Here is a 14,801-nt window from a genome sequence, read left to right on the forward strand (position 1 = left end):
TTCTCTCCAACGAGAGCAAATGTCCTTTTCTTCTAGACCAGGTCCTTAAATATCCTAAATTTTTTTGAAGGCAAAGGAGAACAAAGGTGTAGCCAGGGCTTGGCTCTGTAAAGCTTTTCCTGGCTGGCAGTGCCAAACAAGGGCCAGGAGACCCTGGAGAGAAGGAGGGTTAAATTCCAGGTCACTGCAGTTCCCCCCCTCCCCTCCTGCCTTAAATAAAAAAAAAAAAAGGAATTTGGATTTCAAGGCAACAGTAAAAACCAGAGAGGTATGGAAAGAGAAAGCTTGGTGCTGTTTTCAAGTCAGCACAGCAAGGAAATCAGAGAGACAGTTAATTCCTGGGAAACTGGGATACAGAGGGGAAACTCTGGCATTCCAGCTGTGGACAGTAACGCTGGGGGGGGTGGATTTGATGCACCAAAAGTTAACTAAGAAGTGATTTAGTGGGTTTCTCAAGGTTAAAGAGACATTTAGCAGCACAGAACAGAGGGAGCTTCCCTCCCTCAGACACTCCCAAAATCCTGCTTCACACTTTGCTAAGGACACGACCCCAAACCCCCCTGGTTAGTGCCAAGAGGATGCATATCTCTTCCAAATGGCCAAACTCACCAGCAAAAAAACATTTAAAACCAGAAGGTCGTTTAGTTCTACATTTATTGCAGCTATTCAAAGGGTTAACAATGCTAACAGGGGTTTGGTTTTTTTACTTACACTACAGGGAAATGCATTGCCACTGGCTTAGCACTGCTGCATCTGCACGGGACAGAAACGAGCAAATTCTCTACAGGATTAATGGCAAAACCCAACCAAAAGACAGCAGACACACCACTGAAGTTAGTTTAAAATGTTCACTGAAGCTTGCAGTCTTCATGGAAGAGAGCCTGGAACTAAAATAACAGAAAAAGAAGCTTGTAAAAACCTCCAGCAAAGGCAAAGTGTCTGCATCACAAACGTTTCACATGTACAACTTCTCAGAGCTGCCTGCAAAAGGCAGGTCAGGACCAAAAGGGGGGGGGTTCCTCGTGCAAAAGGAGGAGTGTGGAAGGTCAGCTCTTGGTAAAAAACAAGATCAAGTGGCAAAGGGTGAACCCAAGGTGGGAGCAATGCTGGAATTTCAGCACCAGAGCCGAGAGCAGCTCCCAAATTCAGGGTTGGCACAAGACAGGCCAGCTCAGGAGTGTCCCAATATTCACCTTTACTCTCAAGGCAGCTTTAAACTCTTAAGCTGAACTCTCAGGGAAGGACAGCACCACTTCCCAGCCCGGATTCCAAGGGTTCTCCCAGCCTGAGGGGAGCAGGAGCCCAGCAGAGGCACCCCCAGGGGGGCTGTGCCCCTTTAACTGGGGTTAAACCAGAGCAGCCCCGAGGGCTGGGCTGGGGCTGAGGGCTGGATTTCACTCCAGCCTGCACTTCCACCCTGGCAGCAATGGGACATGGAATCAAGGATCCTTCTTCCAAAGCAGGAAATGGGAAAGAAGAGGTGAACTGGAATCGTGCAGGGAAATAAAAAATCAGGGGCAGCTTCACCCCTGGGCTAAGAGGAAAGCTGAACCCTCTGGAGTGGGTCTGAGGGATAAACCAGAGGCCAACAGTGCTGGTTCCAGTTATTCCAAGCCAGACTGGGAGATCTTCTTGGAAGGCTCAAGCTTTACACTGGTTAGGCCCAGGAAAGAAAGGGAGGGGGGCAGTGAAAACCACACCCAGACAGGAGTTAAACCAGCTCAAACTGCCAGATACTGGGACTGAGGATTTTCCAAGCAGCCTGTGGTCCAAGAAATGTCTGGGCTCTCAAAAGGTCCTTAAATCTGACAACCAGATAAACTTATTTGTATTCAGGGCCTTTGTGCTTCAGCTTCTTGCACTGTAGGAGGTGAAGACACACAGAAAAAAAACTCCACCCTCGTGGAAAAATGGAGCCACCAGTGGGTTCCTCTGTGGGGTTATTGGGGGATTTTGTGCTTCAGGGCAACCAAAACTGAGTGAGCAGAAAACTGCACAATGCCATGATCTCGTTCCTTTTGGTTTCAAAGTCAGTAAAGGAAAAAAAAATCAAACAAAAAAAATCAACTTGCATTGATAAACTACCAGGCAAGGAAAACTTGCTGCTGGGGGGACTGGAGATGGAGACATTCCCCTTTCAACCACTTTTTGGTGGAGGAAGAGCAAAATGAGGCTCTTTGAACAGCAAAGAACACAAATCTTGCAGATTTGGAGCTGCTGCCACGTCCCTGTGGGTGCTCTGCAAGGATGGGAAGAGCAGAACGTGCTGCTGGTCAGCCCAGGAGCAGCTCTTCAAGGAGTGGGAGCAGGTTTGGGTGCTGTGAACACTCAAGTGAACCCCTGGGGCTGGTTTTAGACAGGTCAGGATGGAGGGTGCACTAGAAAGTGCCATGTTCAATTCTGTCCCTCTCAGAAATAGCCTCAGTGATGTGCAAGCCAGGAAAAGAGGAGTGATCAGACCTTGGAGGGTTGTTTTGGTAACACTTGTTAAATCTTCCACCTCTTCAGAGCTGCTTCACCAAGCAGGTAACACTTTCTGTTCATTAATCCAGTCTTCTCTTTCAGTAAATTCTGGAATAGTCCCTTAAAAGTATAAAGGTTTTTGTCTTAGGTGTTGAGATTTTTCAGCCAAAGAACTTCTGCAAAGCAGATGTTTGACAGAAATTACTCTCTAAACTGATGGTCTTATAAAACTGAGGATCCACTTCCAAGTGTTTTCTTCAGTGTTTTCTGCAGGCACATGAACCTGCACCCCCCTCATGACTTAAAAAACTCCTTGCAGAGGGAAAAGAAATGATTCAAGGATTTCTTGGGGCAGAGCTGCAAATCTGTGTCCAAACAAAAAGCACACTTAGAACTGTACAGCTTGTTCACTGCAAGGAAAAAAAACCTTCCCAGCTGAGCTTTCCCAGGGAGGGTTTGGTGCTGTCAGACTGGGATGGACTCAGCTGCTCACCCTGCACTCAAAGCCTGGACTCCCACCCCAAATAAACACCCAGGGGTGGAGACCCTTCTGAAAACTGGTGCAGGGAGGGGAGGAAACTGCTTTGTGCAGAAGTGGGTTGGAAGATTGGACCCCCCAACAAAATGCAGGGTCACAAAATCTGAACTGCCTCGCAGAAGGTCTGAATTTGAGAAGGGTCTTGCTTTCAGAAAGGGCCAGAACCAAACCAGGCCCAGCGTGGTTCTCAAGTCACTTATTCCACTTTTTCTTTTTGGTGAGGAATCTCATCACAAAACAGGCAAACTTGGCCAGAGAGAGAGAGGGAGAGAGAGAGAGAGAGAGAGAGAGGTAAAAACAGGCACTTCTGAGCCCAAACCAGCTGTTTTCTTCCTCAGAAGATGCCACCCAAGCTGTTAGCTTGCACAACACAAGGCTAACTGGAATCTTGGAGGATATTTTAATACATTAGCATTGGAGTCCACTACTTAGAGACCAGAGTGCTCTTCATACTCTGCTGAAGATCTTTCCCACAGCAGCTTTGCATTTCCCAGGCACTTTAGAGCCAGCCAGTCTCTCTATGTCAAACCTAGAAAGCAAGATTTTGGGGGGTAATTCAGCAGTTCAAAGCACTTCACTGGAGCTCTGGACTCTCATGAAATGTTCAAAAAGCACAGCTGACACTCATGGGAACAGCACTGATTTCTTGGGAAGGGAAGGTTTAACCAGCCCTGGGAGGGAATGTTGGCAGTGGCACCTACCTATTTACTTGCTCTTTTCTGCCTGTACATTTGTATCATTCTCTGACGGAAAACATCAAATGCATCTTCTTTATTTTCTTCCCCTGCAACACCCAAGCCCTCCCCTGCAGAGGTAGCACCCCTAGGGAGCAAAATGGAGAGTTAGAACACTCTGAGCCCAGGACAAGGTGCAGAAGAAAAAAAGAGAAACAACAGCTTCCAACCCAGACACAACTCAAGGGGGGAGTCACAATTCAAGGGGAGAGTCATAATTCAAAGGGAGAGTCATAATTCAAAGGGAGAGTCATAATTCAAGTGATAACTCAAGGGGAAAGTCTTTCTGCTTCATTTGGGGCAGAAGGGGAGCAGAGGTCTGGGGGCAGTGGTCATCTCAAGCAATCCCCACCTCCCATTTCACGTGCAAACCCCCCCAGGAGAAAGTGCTCCCATCACAGTGAAGGTGTTTAAATCATCTCACAGGTCAAAAATTCTTCCATGGATTTTGAACTCCAGCCAGGGGGAGATGCTGGAGAGGTGGCAGAAGTGACCTTGGGTTTTTTTAATATTTCAAAAGTGACCCAGGTCAGAGACTCTGAGGAAGGAGCAGGAACCACCACAGAGCTCTGGAGAAGAGGAGGTTTGGCTGAGGGAACATAATTCTGCTTGTTTAAAATTCCCACCACAGACAGACCCTGCAGCTCCTGCCCTTCCAAGAAATGTGAGCCATTAACTCAGCTGCTCATCCCAAACATGCCAAGGGGAGGAGAGAAACCTCAACAACATCAGAGCATCTTCCTGGCTGGAGAGGGTGACCCACAGCAGTGCAGAGACAGAAATAACTCAAACCCTTTTTCTCCAGCCTTTGTGTGCACAACTCAGACCTTACAAAGCCAAGATTAACAAAACCTCTGCCCCAGGAGGGATCCTCTGTGCCAGGTCTGTCTCCCAGGTCAGTTAAATTACTGTTATCTATCACAGATAAATGACTTTAGAATAAAAAAAACTAATCAAAGGCGTGAGATAATTACTCAGAGGAGGGTCTGTCCCACAACAATGTTCTGCCTTTGAGTTGTGCTTCTGGTTTCTCATGTTTTAAACATCTCAGGGTGTGACAAACCAGCTCTCAGGGCAGGGAACAGCTCAAAAAAACTAACAGGAAACCCCACTGCAAATGTCAGGAGCCACCATTTCCACGAGGAGTCACCACGAAATCCAAGTAACTTTTCCAGGAACAGAAATCATGTGGTTTTTCCCCTGCAAATGTGACTTTCTCTCCAAGCCAGAGACGAGCTTTAAGTTTTCCCAACACAGAAAGAGCCTCAAGTTTGTGCCTTTAACAGCTGCTGTGCCTGAATGCACCAGTTTTAGAGATCCCTGTTATATAATGATTAAGGAAGGCTCTGCTACACAAGAACTGGAGTCTCTCCAACTATTAATCCATCCCTTTTTCCCAGGGAGTGAGATCAGACAGCACATGGACTTTTAAAGAAGTCATCAGTGGAGAGCAGTTTTAAAAGGGGAGGAAAGGGTAGAGGCTACAGGTTATCAAATGGGGGGAAAAAATGCATCAAAACAACTGAAAAGAGAAAGGAAAATGTTAAATTGCACTGGTTTTGTCCTCACTGAGATTGTCCTTGGCTGGGGAAGCAAAGAGAGGAGCACACCATGAAAACCATCAGTCTCAGAGTTTCTCTCCACACGACAGGTTTTGTAAAATAAACAGAAGTTCCTCGAGCTGGAAAACCTGTGTTTTCCCCCATTAAAAATTAAAGGTGGCCAGAAACTTGCAGAATGTGCAGGGCTGTCAGAGCAGACACAGTTAATTAGCCCGTGATCAGGTGCAAAATTTGTGCCAGGAGCTACAGAAACAACACGAATTCCTCATGGATTTGGTCCCAACAGGTTTGGGAAGTAAAAACCCCAAGGTTCTCAGAGTGCTGAGCACAAGAGCTACAGGTGGCATGAGCTGCTTCCTCACTGCCTTTTTCCTGCTGAAGGAGGAAATGTGGAAATATATAATTATGGCTGCTGGGAAAAAAAAAAGCAAGAAAACCACCAGAAAGAAATCATTTCATAACCCATTTTAAGTGGCCAAGGCACGAGGAGGACACAGAAACCCCTGGAGAAAAGAAGACTTTTGTTAAACCACAGACAGAAAGTTGCTTGTGTGGGTTCAGAGAGAAAGAAATTTATGTGGGTTCAGAGAGAAATAAATATTCTGCTCCTTATTCAGCTGGGGAGTGAAGGAGGGATCATCCATGAGGAGATATTATGCATAAGGGAATGTTATCCATGAGGAGATATTATCCATCCTCTGGCAGCAGTGGACACTGGAAACAGCAACTCTGAATGGCAAAATGAGGAATAAACCCCCAAAATTTCAGGGAAAACACACACTTACCTCGTGGCAGGTGCACTTACCTCCTTCCTCATGCAGTGGAATGAACCAAATAATTAGGGTGACAACAAATGAGCTGCCTAAACCTACAGATGTGTGACATTCCTAAATCCCATTTATACTCTACATGCAAGATCCTCGGGATAACGGGTTAAAAATCCCTGACAAAGCCACTGTGAGCATTCCCAGCCTTTCCCAGAGCTGCCAGAGCTCTGGGTTCCCATTACATACACTTTTACAGGCTCTCTGATCCCTCTCCCTCGTGTCCCGAGGCCGTGTCCCTCCTGCCAGCCCATCTTCTGGAGCATCTGGAACCCCACGTTCCTGTGTGTCAGCCTCTTGTGGAGAACTCCAAATCTTTGGGTTTCTATGGAGAGGAGAGACAACAGAACAACAAAGGTGGGTTGTTATCCAGGGAGATCATTATCAAAAAAAAAAAAAAACCAACTCAAAATCCACCCCCACCCCGCCACAAACTGGGTGGGTTTGAATTTCTGGATCTGCAGAAATAGCTCCTGAGCAGCATTTCAGCAGCTCCACAGAACAAAAAAATCAAAGTTTTGAACCTTGCCAGTTCAAAAACCATCCATTTTGGGTTCTCAGATTGTTTAATTACACTATTAGGTGGCAAACAGCACACCTTTGTATTCTCAAAAGTATTTGGTGCTTTTTAAAAAATAAACACTGGGTGATCTGATGGCTGAATCCCTGTTGCAAACACAGAAGCAGCCAAATAACATCTCACCAATTCTGGAAAAGTGCAGCATGTTTTTCAGGCAGCAAAACACCCATTTCTTTATATTATATTTTTTTTAATAGCAGATGAACACACAGCTACTCAATAGTGCTCCAATCATGGAATGCTTAACTCTGATACAGGTATTTAAAACCTAAACCCAATAGGTTTTTAGGAGGAGTCACAGCTCTCCTCAGGTTTAGTCCAGACCTCTCCAGGATCAGGTTCTGCAGGTTTTAGTTTGATTTCATGGCAGAGAGCACGTTTTTGGGGCTGAGCTGATTGTCAGGGGGCAGCTGCAAACCAAGTGGGTTCTTTACCTTCTTCTTCTTTGTAACTGGGCAACCCCGAGGTCTGTCATAAGCAATCCTGACAGGCTCGTGCACTGCAAGGCAGAGCAGGGACAAAAATCAGCTGCAGGGAAAAACCTTTGTGGTACAGGACCCCAAAAGTACATCCCAAAAGAACATCTCAACTCTGGGCCTAAAATCAGAACCAACGAGAAAGATCAGAATAAAATAGAAAAAAAAAGAGAAGACACTAAATATACACTTAGAGAATAAATATATACTTAGAGAATATTTGAGGGATGATGTTTGATACCAGCTCTGTACTGCACCATGAGAGAAAACCTGTTACATGGCTTGTTCAGTGCAAGGAACATTTAAAGTGAACGACGTTTTCCTTCTCGTGCCAAAATTCTTTGGGCCAGTAACCACCCACCTAAAATCCAGGAGCTCTGTGCCACTGCCTACAAACTCCCTGTTGGATGAGGCTCACCTTTTGGTTCTTCTATGAGGCAGATCCTTTTAGAGGCAGGGATCATCCCAACCTTCAGGGACTTGCTGCTGATTCGTTTGCGGGGGAAGGGGGTGCCGGGGGCAGCGGCCGGTGCCTGTGTCGACAGATTTGGTACAGCACCATCAGAGGGGCTGGAAAGCTGCATTTCACCTGCTGACATTTCCTCTCCTGCTTTGGAAACCACCTCTTCATCTAGGTTTTCCACACTTCTACCTGCTGGCACGTCCTCCTCGTCTCCCTCCTCTGCTTGCTCCGTTTCTTCCAGAGCCTGGGAAATGTCCTCCTCAAACTCGGCTTCCTCCTCGTTCTCTTCCTCCTCCTCCTCTTCTTCTTCCTCCTCTTCCTCTTCTGAAAGATCCAAAGTCCTCTCTCCAGCTTTAGCACCCTCCCCAGTGTCAGCTGCTTCAGACACAGCGCTGAAGTTGATGGAGGGACACAACTCATAGACCTTCATCCGGTAAAATTTGAAAGCAGAACTGTTTTGATCCTGTAGAAACCTGAGCAAAAAAAAAACCAAACAAAACCAAAAACCAGTCAAAACAGCATCAGAAAAAGATCTTCTTTTAGCTGGTGTGAGAAGCAAGGCATTAGAAATAAATCTCTGGTTGATTTTGGAGAGGTCATTTCAGGGTTCCCTGAAAACAGGCACCACAAACAGCAACCACTCCCCTCAATTCTCATGTTCAGCAGCACTTCCCAAACCGTGCTGGGAAGAATTCAGTGGGATTCTCTTAAAAACGGTTTGGCAGGGCACTGTTTCAAGATTCAAGCTGATTATTTAGTTTATAAAAGGAAGAAATGTGCTTTTTGGAGAAGCAGTTTTCCTTTCCCGGGTTATTTCGGATATTCACCAGGAACGGAGGTGCTGAAGACAACAGGGAGTATTTGCCCCAAATCCTCTGTTCCTAAACACACCGGATAAAAACAGACATCTCAGCAAACAGGGAAAGGGAGGAGGAGCATTTGGAGGTTCCTGCTCAGCCCAAGGACCCAGGGAAAGGTGCAGTTACTCACCAGAGGTCTGGGTTATCTGCACTGTTGTCTATGCTGAACTGCTCGATTTCTGGTCCTACCTGAGCCACAAACTTGGCAAGTTTCTCTGCAGTTTCCATGGTTTTGGCATCCACTGCAAGAAACCAAACGTTCTGTCAGCTCCCCACAAACCCTGCACCTCTGGGAGGTCACAGCACTTGAGAACTACCAACTTCAGCACAAGAAATGATTTTCAGAACGTGCAGCAGAACACACTCGATGCGGTTCCCTCACATCACTGGCAATTCCAAAGCCAATCCCAAATCTGCACTTACCATCAGGAAACTGAGAGGCCAGTGGTGGGAAAAGCTCTGGTGGTGCTGATAAATCCTCGGGATCTGCCCTTTCCTCTGCTGGCAGAGAGGCCTCGGGGCCGGGGCCACGCTGTGGGGACGAGGTGGGGACGAGGGGAGAGTTCTGCTGGGACAGGCTGGATCCTGCCACGGAGACCTGGGCTGGACCTGGAAGATGTTTGTCTTGGTGCCTCAGCACTGTCCCAGCTGAAAGCACAGTCTGTGTCCCTATGGTTGCTCTCCTCACCTTCCTTCCTCGGGTGCCACGCTGGGGGAGCACTCCAGGCCTTTTTCTCTTAAACAGTCTCCTCTTAATACTTGCAATTTTCCTGGCGTAGAGCAGGGCCCTGATGGATTCTGTGGCAGCTTCTTCTGGGGTCCTGCCCTCCCCACCCTCCTCCTTCCTCCTCTGCATCTCTGACAGCTTCAGTCTGTAATATTTGTACTCCAGGCTGTCCTCATCAGACAGGAACCTGAAGAAAAATCACAGAAATGAAATGAGAGCTGGGCTGAAAGCATCAGCTCAGCAATCCACCCTTTCTTCCAGGTGTCTACACCAGCCTCAGCAGGTTTTTTCTTGGAATAACAGCCAATTCCATGTCTGAAGCAGCAAGGAAAGTGTGCCAAGCAAATAAAGCAAGCAGGGGTTTGACACAAATCATTTGGGGGGTAATTAATCAGCCACGGTGCAGCTCACACGTGAAGAGACAGTGTCACATGAAAAGATCATCACGCCTGGAAGTGTCTCAGCTTTCCTCTTCCAACATTATTCATGGAACACTAAATCCCTAAGCCTGTTACCTTCCTGGGTGTTCACATCAACTGCCTTTATTTGTTCACCTCCTAAATGCAAATCTGCTTCTTAAAGTCTTGCCTTGGGATTGACAAACACATCACAAGGAACGTGAGCTGCTCCCCACAACAGGAGCAGCCAGGACCATTTCCAGGGATACCAGGGAGTCTAATTAGCTCGGGAAACATCTTCCAAAAAATCTGATTAAACACACAATAGGGCTTTGATCTTCCACCCATCGAAAGGCTGAGCCTAATGAAACCTATTCCAAATCTCTGCATCAGAGGGGGGCAACTACAACACACGGTTCAAACACACCCACCAGTACTCAGGGCAGTTCTTCTGAGCGCTCCTGTCTTTGGCAGACAAGGTTCCTGACACGATGCTCTTCACCAGCTGCTCAATTGTCTCCACAACTTTCCTGTCAGCTCGTTGTGGGACTGCTGGAAGACATAAAAGACAATTAAATCCCAGGCATTGATTGTTCTCGTCGCCAGAGCGTGGATATGTTGGGGTTTTTTGTTCTCTGACAGGGCAATATTTGCAATTTTTCAACATGGTTTAATAGAAAGCAGGCTGCACTTAATCCCAGAATGCCAGGATGGGTGGGGTGGGAAGGGACCTCTGGAGGTGCCCCAGCCCAATTGCCCTGCCCAGGCAGGGTCACCTGGCACAGAGGTGGCACAGGGACACATCCAGGTGGGACTGGGATGTCTCCAGAGAGGAGACTCCACACCCTCCCTGGGCAGCTGCTCCAGGCTCTGCCACTTCCATGGAAAGAGGTTCTCCTCACATTGAGCTGGAACTTGCTGTGTTTTAGTTTCTGGCCACCACTCCTTGTCCTGTCTCTGGGCACCATGAACAGAGTTTGGCCCCATCCTCTGACACCCTCTGGAGACACTTATGGACTGATGGGATCACCCCTCAACCTCCCCTTCTCCAGACTGACCAGGCCCAGCTCCTGCAGTCTCTGCTCATCAGAGAGATGCCCCAGACCCCAAATCATCTTTGTGGCCTCTGCTGGACCCTCTCCAGCAGCTCCTTGTCCTTCTGGAAGTGTGGAGACCAGACCTGAACACAGCACTCCAGATTTGGCCTCACCAGGGCCGAGCAGAGGGGCAGGATCCCCTCCCTGACCTGTGACCACACTCTTCCCAGTGCCCCCTTCCAAAACCAGGAGAAATTAAGGAAACCTCTAAACTTTAACTGAGATTCTAGACCACATTATCATAGAAAAGCACCACGGTCTAAGAAACTTATCCTTGGTCACCCTGGGCAAGTTAAGCCCTCCTCAAAAAGGCAATTCCTTATTGCACCAAAAGGATTTTTGTGCAAAATAAGTTTATTTGAACACTTGCCCTGAGAGGGCATGTTCCAAATTATCAGTCAGCCAGTGCCAGTGTTGCAGGACCTCCCTGAGAGAGGATCTGAAGCTCAGTTAGGAAAAAAACATGTGAGTAGAATAATGAGCAGGAATTTTTTTAGGGAGGAGGAACTTGCTGGTCTAATGCAGTGGAGAGTAAGTGTTCCTGTAGGTGAGAGGATAGAAACATCTCCAAAAAAAAAAAAATACACCTGGAGCTGATAAGAGTGGTGATGGTAACAGCTCCAAATCTGCATATATGCAAATACTTACTCTGTAATGAAGCCAGTTCCAGGTTGGTCCTGGCCTCCCCACCTCGAGGTGGTGAGGCTGGAGGGGCAGCCAAGGATTTAAGGTATCAGCACGTGCCAGAGAGGGGAGGGAGGAGACAACAGAGAGCATTTCCTCCCTGCCTCGGCTGCTGGGGATTTACACGGAATTCCCACAATTAGCAATTCCTGACCCGATGAAACCATAAAAAAAGCACCAAAAGAACTTACATCCTGCAAAGCATCTCAGAGCAGTTCCCTCCCTTTTACCTTTGGTGTCAGGAGAGGGGGTTTTGAGCTGTTCTGTGGCCTCGGGTTCGGGTCTTTTCATCTGGATGGGATACCCGCTCTTCTCCAGCCAGGCCTTCAGGTTCTCAATGTACTCCCTCCCGAACAAAGTGGAGTCGTCGAAGTTGGGGAACAGCGTCGGCGCCGGGGCCATTTCCTGGAGCCCCACGGCCTCGAGGATCTTCTCCTGCCTGAAAACAGACGCCAGGGCAAAGGTCTGGCCCAGGAGAGCCAGGGACTTGCGACACAGAGACACGGTGGTCTCGAAAGCACCGGCCATCTCCCTGGGGTTCCCGAAGCCGCTCGTCTTGATGCTCAGCTCGTAGGCGTTGCAGGCCATGAGCAGCGGGGTGACCCCCTTCAGGAGCCGGTCCTGGAGCCTCATGATGTACTTGTCGAAGGGCTTGATGATCTCGAAGAAGCAGTTCTTGGTTTTCACGGCGCCCTTGTCCAGCAGCATGTTCAAAAACTCGTTGTCCACCTTGGGGTTTTCAGGGCGGCGTGCTGCAAGCTCTTGATGGTGAAGAAGCAGTAATCCCTGTGCTCTGGCCTCAGGGAGCACTTGAAGGAGGCCAGCATTTTGGCACAGGTTTCTGTCTCCAGCTCGAAGAGAGCCCCGAAGAGCCGGGAGAACTCGGCGTCGTTCTTGATGGCGTGGAACCCGGCCCACTTTATGATCTCCACTCCGAACGTGGAAAAAATGTCTGATTTGTCCACCAGGTCGAAGTTGAGGTTCCTGAACACGTGGGCAGGCTTTGGGAGCCTGAGGATGGGTCTCTGGGCCGCCAGGGCAGGCCTTTGATTAGGTCGTGGAGGCAGCTTTTGGACGGGCACCGGCCCCTGGTCGGGTTGTTCGGCAGCTTCCAGGGGCTGCTCCGGCGCCTGCGGATCGAGGCCCGGCTGCGGTTTCTTCATGTTCCACTTCTTGAGGGGAGTTTTGACCTCTCCTTTGAACACTTTAGCTTTAACCACACCCCTCGTGAGCCGCTTCCCCCCTCAGGATCCTCCCCCTGCCAACAGCCCCCCTCCGGATGGGGGGCCGGAACTCGCTGTCCTGGACCCCGAACTCCACGTCGTACTCCTGGTTCTCCGCGCCGCCGTACTCCTCCTCCATGAGCCCCGGCGACCTGAAGTCCCCCAGGATATCCGAAGGGCTAAAATCGGGTTCGTGCGGCCCGGCAGCTTCCCAAGAGTCAGGAGGGCCATAATCCTGGTCGTGGGAAGCCAGGCCCCCGTAATCCCTCTCGTGGGAAGCCGGGTGTCCGTACTCCCGGTCGCGCGACGCCGGGCGCCCGTACTCCCGATTCTGGGCAGCTGGGTGCCCATACTCCCTGTTTTGGGCAGCTGGGTGCCCATACTCCCTGTTTTGGGCAGCTGGGTGCCCATACTCCCTGTTTTGGGCAGCTGGGCGCCCGTACTCCCGCTCGTGAGGCGCGGGGCGGCCGAACTGCCGGTCCCGCGGCGCGGGGCGGCCGAACTGTTCGTGGTAGTAGTTGTCCTTCCGCAGGAGGGGACTGGCAGGCCTGTAGGAAGGGCCTGGGTAGTCCTCCCGGGGGTCTTCCCCCCACTCCTCGGGGGGGTGGCGGGGCTGGGGGGTGTCGTGGGGGTACCTCCCGCCGTCGTGTGGAAGCTCTCGTCGTAGCGCGGCCTCGGGACGGGCCTGGGGTGGGCTGGGGGGAGAAAACACACCAATGCACTGCCAGTAGTGTTGAGAAAAACCATTTAATGAGCGTATCTAGAGGCTTAAAGGAGTCAGGATACCGAAATGATTGGAGAAAATACACGTGTCTAACTCTAAGATGCTCCCATTTGGGTCCTGATGTACTTAAAGCAGCACAGGTTCTGCTATAAACCCCTTTTTTTTTCTCTCGGCACAAGATGCTGGTTTTGTGCTCAAAATGGGGTTTCTCGGGTGGAAAAACATCTGAGTTTTTCCTGAACTTGCTGTTTCACGGAATCCCTGAGATTGGAAAAGCCCTCCCAGCCCTCCCAAGTGCAACCTGTGACTGATCCCCACCTTGACACCCAGCCCTGAATTCCCAGGCTGAGTGGAGGAATTCCACAGTTGAACAGAGGCTCATATTTTCTCCAGACTCACACAAAATTATCTAAAGCAGCATTGCAGCAATTCCTAGTATTTCTGACTTTAAAAGTATCCAAAATCCCTATTCCCTAATTCCAGCAGTTCAATGCAGAAAGTACTTGAAAAAAAAAAAAGAGAAAAATGAAGCATTTAATAGAAATTATTTCTCCAGGGCTCACTTTAAAAATAACAGATCTCATTCTGAAACCCTCCTATGAACGTACATTCCTGTCAACGTGATCCGAGTTATTTTTACGGGCATTTTATACATTAAATTTAGGAAGGCAAAAATCACTTGGAGATCACTTTTTTCTGTGCGTTCGTGAGGTTTTGGCCCTTCCTCCAAAAAATAACACGGGAGACACAAAGCCCCAAAGGCTCCCGGTGAGCTCCTACATTGATTTAACTTATCAGCCATCACCAGAATTCCATCCATCCTGCGGCGACCTCCTGAAGCCGGACCCGCTCCCCTGGAGCCGGAGTTCCTTTGTCTGAAATCCCCGATTATTATTTATTTTTTTTTTTCCTCCTCCCCCACTTGGGAATTCTCCGAAAAAAAAAAATAAAAAAGGAAAAAAAAAACCCCCCACGAAACCAAATGCCGGCACAGGGGCAGAAGATGGAACAGCGGGGCTGCGCGTCATGGCCTCACCTCTGAAGCGCTGCTGGATCGCCTCGTCGGCGGCATCCCGCGGTAGCGCTTCACTTTGTCCTGCACCACGGCGCCGAACGACTCGCGGGTGATGCGCCGGGAGGCCATTTTCACACCCTGCGGCCGGGGCGGAGCGGGGGCCCCTCCGCCGCTCCTCAGGGGCACCCCCGCCGGCCCTCCCCTCCCTTCCCCTCCCCTCCCCGCTCGGTGTGTCCCCGCCGCGGCCGCGGGAGGAGGAGCCGCCCGCGGAGGAGCCGCCGCGGGGAGCGGGGAGCGGGGAGCGCGGAGCCGCAGCCCCGGCCCGGCCCTGCCCGCCCTCAGCGAGGCGGCCCCGCCCGCCACACACCGGGGAGGGGACGGGAGGGGGGGGGCGGCTCCGCACTGCGCGTGCGCGGCGCTGCCCGCCCCCCCC

General features: G+C 49.8%; 1 protein-coding gene across 1 annotated transcript; it reads right to left on the reverse strand.

Annotated features, from left to right (window-relative positions):
- Nucleotides 1–693: 693 nt before the first annotated feature.
- On the reverse strand, nt 694–14,653 carry SUGP2 (SURP and G-patch domain containing 2). The gene is given in 15 exon segments (XM_064637544.1): nt 694–3,530; nt 3,703–3,823; nt 6,311–6,425; nt 6,428–6,446; nt 7,136–7,200; nt 7,596–8,113; nt 8,631–8,742; nt 8,924–9,414; nt 10,057–10,177; nt 11,637–12,143; nt 12,146–12,647; nt 12,649–13,278; nt 13,281–13,324; nt 14,390–14,428; nt 14,431–14,653. Coding segments are annotated over 14 exon segments (3,351 nt in total). The 5' UTR covers nt 14,498–14,653; the 3' UTR covers nt 694–3,530.
- Between the last annotated feature and the right edge of the window lie 148 nt (nt 14,654–14,801).

The sequence above is a fragment of the Pseudopipra pipra genome, chromosome 27, assembly GCF_036250125.1.
Source record: "Pseudopipra pipra isolate bDixPip1 chromosome 27, bDixPip1.hap1, whole genome shotgun sequence".
Lineage (NCBI taxonomy): Eukaryota > Metazoa > Chordata > Aves > Passeriformes > Pipridae > Pseudopipra > Pseudopipra pipra.